This window comes from Temnothorax nylanderi, unplaced genomic scaffold (genome assembly GCF_030848795.1).
Source record: "Temnothorax nylanderi isolate EJ_2023f unplaced genomic scaffold, tnyl_v1.0 TNYL_tig0997_pilon, whole genome shotgun sequence".
NCBI classification, from domain to species: domain Eukaryota; kingdom Metazoa; phylum Arthropoda; class Insecta; order Hymenoptera; family Formicidae; genus Temnothorax; species Temnothorax nylanderi.
Genome location: NW_027250059.1, coordinates 35391 through 47176, shown reverse-complemented (window position 1 = coordinate 47176; position 11786 = coordinate 35391). Strand labels below are relative to the sequence as shown.

Genomic DNA, 11786 nt, shown 5'->3' with positions numbered 1-11786 from the left:
TTTACTGAAATCTATTTTTACTTATATATAGGGGAGACTGGGGCAAACTCGACACCGGGGCAAACTTGACACTAGGCTTTTTGCCAATTTAAATCTATCGTAGAAACTTGCCTTTCCTACTATAAATGCGTCTTTATGTGCCAGTATTATTAACAGAATTTGGTGACATTCTGAGTTATGGTGTAATTTTTAGCGTGACATAAGCGTTTTGATGGTGAAATCTAATTTTTCTGATCTCTTGAATACTCTTTCATCGAGCTTTACTCTTGCGAATCTACCGGTATGTGATTTTGATGAAAAATTCGATGCTCTATACGAATCCGATAATAGTTTTTGCATATTTTCAAATTTTTATGTTTTTGGAATGACAAAAGTGAAAAACGACGTTTGGGGCAAAGTCGACACCACGCCGTTTCATCGGCTCCCAATAACAAACGATGCTTGTCATGCAGCTATATGGCCCATGACAAATGTGTGCGCACGTCAGATTGCGAATTTACTTGCCTAAATTGTTTTTTAGACATGAGTTTAGATGAAAATAATTAAAAGTTCAACAATTTTTGTTCTCATTATTTTCAATAATTGTTTTACTTAATTCCGCATTTTTGTACTTTCTAAATACACGATAAACAATGTATTTTTAGTTTCAGACAATAAAAAATAAGTTCCAGATCAAATTGTGTCGATCAGGCAAAGTGTCGAGTTTACCCCGGCATTTTTCAATTTGAAATTTGTCTTCGCGTCACTTTCTTTTCCCTGGGGGCAAAACTAAGCGACGTACAGTAAAACTTCCTTAAGCAATTTTGTACCTGAAGGAACACTCTTTAAATGTGTACTATTAAATTTGCTTGAAAATTTTAATTAATTGTTGAAAATTGCCTTTGAAAAAATCGTGTCGAGTTTGCCCCGGTCTTCCCTACTTACACGGTTTGCCAATATATGGAAACCCCCTAAATTTTACGAAAACTATGCATTTTCGAAAAAAATGTTTCACACAAAAGTAAAGTTTCAAGTAACGCATTACATAGTAATACTCATCCAATACTACTATGACCTTGAAGAGTGTTGTCAAGGTTATGTAAAGATTACCTTAAAATTTTTAAATAAAAACCCCAATTTTTTATGACAGATTCTTGTAGCTTACCTCGAGAGCTTTTGAAAACACTATAATTTTTTTTATTAAATATAACTTTTCAAGTTATGGAGCTTGAAAGTTATAGTATCGCCACACGCAGAAAATTTTTTTCGAATAATGTAGAATACTCATAATAAAATTTACTAGATTTGCATCGCACCGGTAGGATATACGCGTATTCAACCGGAAATTAACATATATGACAATAGAAAAGTAATAGTTTGATCAGATACATCTTGTAACCTAAAGGTAAATAAATTTGCCATACTAACAAGAAAATATGAGAAAAGTAAAAAAAGCGGAATAAACACTTACTTTGTGGTAAAAAAAGTCCCGTACTAATATGTGTATATTCGACGTTGTAGCTTGAATTGCGCGTTGTTTCTTAAGATAGTATAAGAAAAAATATAATCTAGGGTGGTACCTACTGTTAGCTGTATAGAAATATTCGTTGCGTATCTGGCAATAGTCTATGTTCTTCATAGAAATGCGATAGTAAACACGATCGTGGACGACGGAAGGCGCGCGGCGCGAGCGGCAACGCGAACTCGCGCGGCGAGAGGGTTCGGCTCGCGCCCGCTACGCGGCGCATCGCCGGTATACTCTCGCGTGATTAAGATTCAACATCGACCCCTATATCTAGGGCAGCTCGGCAGGGTTTCTTCAGCGTTCTCAAGTTCGCTTGTGGCGGACAGCTGACCGCCACAGCCTATAACGGCAACTTATGTTTTTGCCATGACTGCAACAGACGTCTCGTTTTTTGTCCATCAGCCATATTCGGGATAAAATATATTACAATCGGATAATATATAATCGGACAAGACATAATTGAATCATCCGTCTTTAAATTAACAAACGGATTTTCTGAAAACGCGCTCTCGAAAGTTCCATACTTGATGGAAATATTTACTTCTGCGTATAGTTTTATTCTTTGCTCTCTAAATTTCCTATACTTTCTTGAAATCTTTTGCATATTATGACTATATCCTAGCCGTGCAAGATTAGTATGGTATTTACTTTGTTCGTGTATACTTGTATTTTCGAGAAAAATTTTCTGCGTGCAGCATCAGAATTATACAAGGTATACCGCGTGGAAGTTGCACGGTCAGATTTACAACTCTGTGTGTGCGTGTGTGTGGGTGGGTGGGTGTGTGTGAAAGTGTGGGTGTGGATGTGTGATGATTGGTTGCGGAACAAATAAAGACTGAGAAGTCACCCCTTCTGTTTTTAATGACTAAAGCCACCTGCACCATACTAAACGACAGCGATAACGATAGCGATAACGACAAAAATTTCAACTTATCGGAAGTACCTCTGTTGAGCTGGCCCCCCACCTTGCAGAAATTTAAAAAAACAATTAGCGCAAAATTACAAGCTATTTATGAGCTTTTATATTCTGCAAATTAAAAATTTTGAGCTCGTCCACTGGGTAGGAATTTAATATTTTTTGTGGGCTGAGTCAACGTTGACTCCCCCCACTACTTAAAAATAGAGATATTGAATCGATCTTTGCGGCAGAATTAGGAGCTATTTATGAGCTTTCAAAGTGATATAGTTTCGATTTTTTACCTCACCCCCTTAATCCCTCAACAACTCTTTAATTGATGCAACTCAAGAGAAAAATATTGAGAAAAATTAATTTATATAATAAATTAAAATATATCGTATCGCGGATATAATTCGTACAGCGTATAAATTCTAAGAATAAGCTCTTAAAATACGTGCATTTCGATTATTGAACTACAACCCCTTCGCAAGAAAACCATCCCTCATTTTCCCGGCTTAGGAGAGAACTGTACTTAAAATAAATAAAATTAATTATTTTGCGAATTATTGAATTGCAATTTCTTTTGTAGGAATACTTTATATTCCTGCTATATACGAAAAAATTATAAGTTATACTTATAGAATATTAATTTACATTTTGTCTAAATTAATTCTTTAATAGCCCAAAGTATACAATTTAATAATTTGTTTACATCGTGTAAATCATAAATTTAAAAAGAATTAAATTAATTACATTAATTTTTTGGTAAATATACCGAATAGGGGAGCCCGCCCCGATGACCTTGACCTTGACATATGTTGTGAAGGTCATGACCCTGAATAACATTCCAAAGGTTTTAGCCGTCGCTCGTTATTTGTTAAAAAGTTATTAACAAAAAAGTTTGAAAAATATAGCAGTTATTTTGAATATTGAAAGGCATACTAAGGGAAATAATATGCTGATATGTGTGTATAGACAGTACACATGTAGGCGGGAGAGGAGCTGCCGCCCCTCTCCCGCAGGTAGGGGTAAGTGGGGGTGTACCTCTCTTCGCGTTGAAAGTTGCAAACCTGAACCGTACAATGATAGACCTCGTTTCGCCCTGAATGCAGGGGTGAAGTGGGGTAGGGTGAACTTTGTTTTGCGTAAAGAGTACAATGCTGTCCATCTACGTAAACCGAGGTCCACCCCTACCCACCCCTGCCTGCGGGAGAGGGGCGGCAGCCCCTCATGTGTACTTCTATCCCGTTAAAGCAGAGCATATACTACGTATTTGATTGTTTGTGAAATTTTGTAAACACTCTGAACACTCTTGGTATATATGAAGGACATTACTACTGTTAGTAACTATTTATTCGTACAAGTATTCAGTCACCAAAATAATCTTACTCAGTGAATATCACAACGCAAAATTTCATAATGCATTTACATGAGTAACTTTTTAACTCGTTTTAACAAAAAGACTGTTCAATATATTAACAATTCACTGCTTTAAATAACTTTCCTTCGTTCATACATGTAGGTACTATTTCTACATACATAGTCGTTTATGCCTTTCAATACTCAAAATAACTGGGGTCTGTGAAGTTGGCACAACACTCTACGAATTTCAAAAAAATACTAACAAGGGAACTACCACAACTGTCCGGCTCCGATTTGAATTTCCTTTAAGTATGTTGTTAAACACAAAAATCCAACAGACACGTATTTTTTTATAGGGGCCCTAATTCATCTTTAGGGGGTGAAACACCCCTTCGAAAAAATCGGTTTTTCTCTTTCGGGCCGAATATCTCCGAAACTATACGAGATAGAAAACTTTTCCAAAATGGAAATTAAATGGCTTCAAAAGTACTTTGAAATAATGACAAAATAATTTTTTTATTTCTTTTATTTTTAAATATACCCCCGCCACCAATACATTTTTTTCAAAATTTTAAAAATTTTTTATCACCAAATAAGAGGTTATTTTTTTACGAATTCAACCATATATGATAAAGTTATGTTACGATAAACCATTTTCAAGAATTAATTACAAACGCCTCCGTATATACGCTATCCATGCTCATCCGTACTATGTGCGTAAGTAATTATTGTCGAAACAATAAGATATATAAAAAATGTTGTAAGTAAAATTTTTATAGTTTTCTATATGCTTTATAATTGTATATATGTATATAATATATATTTAGGTTTTCTAAAAATGTAATAATTTTTAAAATACCCTCAATACGACTTCTACCTCATTGTAATCGTTCTTCTCATCGCCTTAACTGACGTTCAGATGAAACTTCTAATTTATTTTGTATTACTATTAGAGAACGATTCTTTTTCTCGCCGTCATTTCTTTCATTAGTGCCCCAATTTCGCCAATACTCAACAGCTCGTCTTTTATAAGAACTGTCAAAATCTGCATTATTATTTAAACGTTGAGGATGAGAATTTAAATTATCTATCACTCCGTGCTTCTTCGTCATCTTCAATTATGAGATATCTCTTATCAGAATCGTGACATATCACACGTTTCTCATATCAGAATCGTGACATCACACATTTTTAAAAAATGACATTTTTTAGCAATCCAATGTACTTTTGAGATAAGTATAATATTTTTAAAATGAATTATATACCGTATGATAAGATAAGATATAAGTTTACGTGTACATTCAAGATAAGTGGACAGTATAAATAGTTTCATGTAGCAGTCTTATATTCACAGTCAGTACAGTCTTATTGTTATAATCATATCTGTGCAATGTGTAAAACCGTTTTTATATAATAGAAAACAAAGTTTAACATCTTTGGAAATGATTATCAATCCGCTTAATGTTGTTAGACTTTTATTGGTGTCAATAAATTCAATATATGTAACAGAAACGCCAGTAACTGAAGCAGAAGTAGAATTAAAAGAAAACATACAAAAATTATTGCTGGATGGCATTTTTCATTATAATGGGTTGAAAGTAACGGAAGAAAAATATCTCGGTTATCAAGAACCTTATAAATTACATACTTTTGAAATAATTGAAGATGGCGACGAAGCATGGAGTGAAGATAATTTAAATTCTCATCCTCAATGTTTAAATGATAATGAAAATTTTGACAGTTTTTATAAAAGACGAGCTGTTGAGTATTGGCGAAATTGGGACACTAATGCAAGAAATGACGGCAAGAAAAAGAATCGTTCTCTAAAATTAGTGCAACACCATTTTAAAAGAGTTTCATCTGAACGCCAGTTAAGGCGATGGGAAGAACAAATAGAATCAGGCGGAAGTCGTACAGATAAATTATCTTACATCTCCCAAGTTACACATGATAAATTTACTACAGCTGTTGAATCAGGATTTATGGTTCATAATATTGATCTAAAAAGATGGGCTTTACAAGCTCAAAAAGAAATAGGAAATTTAAATCCTATATTTAAAGCATCTCCCAGTTGGATAGCAAGATTCAAAAAGTCTCACCGAATTGTTTCAAGAAAAGTTACGAAGTTTGTCACTAGAAAAACATTGGAAGATTCTGTTGATTTGCAAAAAACAGCTAATGATTTTCTGGAAACAGTAAAACCTCTTATTGAACAGTTTGGATCTGAAAATATTTATAATTCAGATCAAAGTGGTTTCCAATTGGAAATTCATTCTGGCAGATCATTGGATAACCAAGGAGTAAAGACAGTAGAACGTGTCGTGCAATCTGTATCGTCAACAACCCATTCATACACGATACAACCAATAATATCCTGTAATGGCAAATTGCTGTCACCTTTATTTATTGTATTAAAAGAAGTTACTGGTAGATTTGGACCAAGAGTAGAAGAAAACTTGTTTAAACCAAGAAATGTTATTGTAAAAGCATCAAAATCTGGTAAACTGACATCAGGTATATACTTCCGTTTATAACTATTTTATATTTTATTTAACAATCTAATAAGAGTTATAAAAGAGCTATTAAATTAACATTTATATTTCTTACAGATCATTTTAAAATGTGGTTAGAAGAAGCTTATTTTCCAAACATTGGTTCTAGTAGCGTTCTTCTTATCGATTCCTGGACTGGGCATTGCCCTAATATTATTTCGGATTTAACACCTCCAGGAAAATATATTACTACTATGATAATACCAAAAGGCACTACAGGAAAAATACAACCGTTAGATGTTTATGGATTTAGAATTTGGAAAAATTTTGCTAAAAGGTTTTCAGATACTGTTTTACTATTGGAAAGTAATACGTAGATTTATTGTGTATCCCCGTAGGGTTTACAAGGCGTTTTTTTTTAATGAGGAACGTACCCAAACCTCTTACAAATCACTCCCTTACACGCCCTGGCCATATGCGACCTTATAATTCATTCTATTTCCCTCTCCCTCCCCCCTCTTCCTTCATCCCTCTGTTTATCTTCTTCTGCTTCCTCCGGTTCCACGTACCTTCGCCTTCCTCCTTCCTGTCTCCACTGTTCCCTGTCCTCGTCCGTTTCCCTCAGCCACCTCTCCGCTTTCCTCCTATCCACCACTGCTCTCCTTTCCCTCCGTCTCTCACCCTCCTCACGCTCACCACACCCCTCTATTTTATTCTACCTTCTCTCCTCCTTTCTTCCCCTGAACTTCGTCCTCGTCCGTTTCTCCTTCATCCTTCTCGTGATCTCCTTCTCCACACGACCTTACAATTCCTTTCCCCTCCTTTGCGAACTTACATTTCATTTCACCTCCCTTCGTCTTCCATCCGTCTATCTCCTTCCGCCTCCCTTACTTCAACCACCTCTTTGCTACCCTTCTTTCTGCCAATGCTCTTCCCCTTTCCTTCCGTCTCTCTCCCTCCTCTCGCTCGCCGCCTTCACTCCTTATTCCACCTTCTCTCTGAAAATAAACTGTGTTATAACATCATCTTCCCTTGCGACCTTATATTTCATTTCCCCTCTCTTGGTCTTCCATCCGGCCGTCTCCTTCCGCCTCCCTTGCTTCAGTCACCTCTTTACTTCCTTCCTTTCTGCCACTGCTCTTCCCTTTTCCTTCCGTCTCTTTCCACTCCTTATTCCGTCTCCTTTTCTTTCCGTCTCCTTATTCCACCTTCACTCTCTTTCACCTCCGCCTTTACCTTTAACCCTTCCAAACAGACTCTCCTCCATCCTTTCCGTAATCTCGTCCTCCTCCGTCCCCTTCTAACTCCTCCATTTCTCCTCTCTCCTCGCTTACCTCTTTCACCTCCGCCTTTACCTTTAACCCTTCCGAACAGACTCTCCTCCGTCCCCTTCAAACTCCTACATTTCTCCTCTCTCCTCTCCTTTCTCCTTTCCTTCTCCTCTCTCTCTCTTACCCTCCTCGTATCCACCAATTTATCCTCGTCCATCTTCACCCTTAATCTACTCCCTTCCTCGTCGCTTTCTCTCCTTCTCCTTCTATCACCTGTCTATATGGCCGGCCCCTTCGATCGTTCGATCCATCGACCCGTCTCGATGACTCCCTGCTCCGTTTCGCACCTGCCGCGCCACCATCGACAATCCCTCTGTCTCGCGACAGGTCGATCGATCGCTCGATCGAAACTCCATGCTGCCAACTCGCTCAGCTTCCTCATCGTGTAACCTGGCCCCTTTATCTTCCTGCTTCTCATCCTAACCTCTCAAGCGTTCCCTTACTTTCTCTCATCACTACTCTTCAACCACGCTGTCCTCGACTTCTCCTCCACTTTCACGGCTTCCTCCGAACCTCCTTAACAAGCTCCGCCACCCTACTTCATCTTCCCTTACTCTTTACCTTCTCTCAAAACCCTTTTCTTACTCCTCTCCACTCCGGGCCAACTCGTCCACTACACGGAAAACCGAACTCACTATCAAACTTGATGCTAGAAATTGAGGTAGCTGTAATATATCATTCGAGCACTATGTATATGTCGATCAGCACTATTTATTTGTATACATATGCGTTCAACTGTACAGTGCTTACTGGGTTGCGTTATTTCGGAACACACGAATAGGTTTTTGTTACGTCTGCACCAGATTTTGTGGTGCACAGTGCTAGAGTTCTCGATACCATAACCTACAACATAACCTACAACGCTACTACGCTTGCACCAGAAAAAGTGGTGCACATTTCAGAAATGAAGATGCGCGTGAGGTATCGAAAAGTATAATGCATGCGCATAAAAGACGACAGTGATCACCACGCTATCTTACGGTGCATAACCATTAACATTTACCCAGTAATCTATGCATCATCTTTCATTGCAAATTGGGTTTTCCGTGTACGTCTCCCCACTACCTCTCTATTGGAAAGTAATATAAATTTGCATGAACGAAATAATATAATAAAATTGCAATCTCTGATACATAATCAATTGTCATCCCCACGATATCACAACTTATTTAAATATTCGTGGTTTAAAAGTGGTTATACGAACGAAAGACCAGAAGAATTTGAAAATCCAGTACAATTTAGTTTGTATGACTGTTCAACAACATGTGATATCGAAGGTTGTGATAATATAGCTGCAGTAAGATGTTCTTGGTGCAAGAATTCATTATGTTTGAAACATTTTTTCGTCGAATATCATTATTGTAATGTGTATAATGAGTGAAAAATACAAAGTGTAGCGCTGCGACATAGATATATAGTGATTTTTTTGCTCATTTCTCAAAGATTCAATTTTATAAAATAATTTTATTGTAAGTGAATGAATTTTGAATAAAATTGTCTATAATCTTTATTTATAGAAAAACGTAAATGTCAAAGAAATAATAACAAGGCTGAGAGTATTTTAAAAATTATTACATTTTTAGAAAACCTAAATATATATTATATACATATATACAATTATAAAGCATATAGAAAACTATAAAAATTTTACTTACAACATTTTTTATATATCTTATTGTTTCGACAATAATTACTTACGCACATAGTACGGATGAGCATGGATAGCGTATATACGGAGGCGTTTGTAATTAATTCTTGAAAATGGTTTATCGTAACATAACTTTATCATATATGGTTGAATTTGTAAAAAAAATAACCTCTTATTTGGTGATAAAAAATTTTTAAAATTTTGAAAAAAATGTATTGGTGGCGGGGGTATATTTAAAAATAAAAGAAATAAAAAAATTATTTTGTCATTATTTCAAAGTACTTTTGAAGCCATTTAATTTCCATTTTGGAAAAGTTTTCTATCTCGTATAGTTTCGGAGATATTCGGCCCGAAAGAGAAAAACCGATTTTTTCGAAGGGGTGTTTCACCCCCTAAAGATGAATTAGGGCCCCTATAAAAAAATACGTGTCTGTTGGATTTTGGTGTTTAACAACATACTTAAAGGAAATTCAAATCGGAGCCGGACAGTTGTGGTAGTTCCCTTGTAAGTGTTCTTATAGCACTCTTCTGTTCTACAGTTCCTGATAAAAATTAAAAAATGTTCCGCATTCCTTATATTAAACAAAAAAGCTCTAAAAAGTATTTAAAAAATTTAAAAAAAAATTGAAAAAAGCTTTAAAAAGTATGAAATAATACTTTTAAGAATCCCTTTCAATTTTTTGAAGTCGGCACAAAATTAATAATACTTTTAAGATTCTTTTTTAATTGTTTGAAGTCGGCGCCAAATTAACCCTTAGCAGGCACTGTGGGGTATTAAACGCCCCAGCCTCGTTCAGCTCTAATTTAAGCCCTATAGTACCCCTATTGTACGAAAATGGTACTAAAAAATGGAAGAGTTAAAATATAAGAGTTATGAAGTTTTGAGTGAAAACAGTCGTTTTTCGTTTTCTTTACGTTCTCCAATTTTTTTCATACTTAATATTACATTTTATCAAAATAACCTATGACATTTGTTAAAACAAATTTGAAGACTATCTTGAAATTTTTTTAAGTAAAAGAAATCAATAGCTTCCTCGCAGCAAGCATTTTAGTGGTAAGGTCTGAAACGGCCCCAGTGTGCCAGCTATGTGATTCTGGTGAAGTGTGCCAGCCAAGGGTTAATAATTACAAAATTAATTTGGCGCCGACTTCAAAAATTGAAAGGAATTTTTAAAAGTATTATTAATTTTGCACCGATTTCAAAAAATTGAAAAAGATTCTTAAAAGTATTATTTCATACTCTTTAAAACTTTTTTCAATTTTTTTTTAATTTTTTAAATACTTTTTAGAGCTTTTTTGAAGTCGGTTCTATTTAAAAAAAAAAATTTATTTCATACTTTTTTAGTGCTTCATTAAATTAATATGAATAAAAAATAATAATTTATATTAGTTGCTTATAATTATTATCGCATATTTTATAAACATTTTTGAAATATAACGTTTTTTAGAAAATACGTATATCCGAATACTTAACAGACAACACTATACTGACTACGTCTTAAACAACGTTATATTTCCAAAATGTTTTTACGCTATCTGTGCGCGAGCGGAGAAAGGAATCGGAGCAGAGGCGCGTGAGAAGGGCTTAATGCAGAGTTATTGTCTTACTAGATTTTGAGCCCGCGCGAAGCGCGGGCGAAAAATCTATTTCCCTCTCCCCAAACTCACTCATTAATTAGGAGCACCAATAGAACCCCATGAAACCTTCAATTTTCAACCCCATAGTAGCCATCCCCTTAAAATTAGTAATCTTTTGGTACCAGCTTTATCAAGATCATCAACAAAAAATTAGAAAAATTTTGGCACTGGTTTCAAGAAAATTGATCCATTAATAAAAAATTATCCATTATAATAAAAAATAAAACTTATCCTTCAAAAATTAAAAGACTTTTGGCACTGTTTTCAAGAAAATCGGTCAATTAATACTTATTATTTCTCGAAATTTGAATAATTTCCAAACCGGTTTCCAAAAAATCGGTAACAAAAAATTATCCATAAAAATTATCCATAAAAATTATCCATAAAAAAAAATTCAGCTTGATATCTGAAAGTTTGCGGAAATTGGAGCAATCACGTACATTTTTTTTTTTTTACAGAAATCAAAAACCCCTTTACTATTAGCAATTTTTCTAATTCTATTACATTCTTTAGTTCTTTCTACCTCTATTTCATATATGATTCTTTAAGATTCGGTCAATTATTGAAAAATTGAAAAAATTTCGGAACCGGTTTCCAAAAAATCGGTAACAAAAATTATACACTTTATGGCAGTCCCCGGATTGCCTAAATTATACCATCCCCGAATCACTCAACGGGTGGACGCTTTTATTCGCGGCGATGAAAAGTATTTGCTTCTTCTTTTTTCCTCTCCCCGTACTCCCCGGAAAATTCTATACCTCTACTTTATATACAATTCTTTGAGATTCGGTCATTCGGAACCGGTTTCCAAAAAGATCGATAACAAAAAATTATACACTTTATAGCACTCCCCGGGAAATTCTACTCCTACTTCATATATAATTCTTTGAGATTCAATCAATTATTTCCCGAA

The 11786-nt window shown here is 35.2% G+C and overlaps 1 protein-coding gene across 4 annotated transcripts in view; it reads left to right on the top strand.

The window, feature by feature from the left end:
* Positions 1-3458: 3458 nt before the first annotated feature.
* The window catches only part of LOC139786273 (uncharacterized), a 32004-nt gene continuing 23676 nt past the window's right edge, over positions 3459-11786 (top strand). For 3 of the 4 annotated variants that reach the window (XM_071725437.1, XM_071725435.1, XM_071725436.1), the window contains exons 1-2: positions 3459-6278; positions 6374-6593. In XM_071725437.1, the coding sequence (XP_071581538.1) occupies positions 5207-6278; positions 6374-6593 (1292 nt within the window). In that variant the 5' untranslated portion in view covers positions 3459-5206. Of the gene's footprint in view, positions 6279-6373; positions 8522-11786 lie in introns of those variants that run through there. The other variant, XM_071725434.1, reaches the window with a different exon arrangement.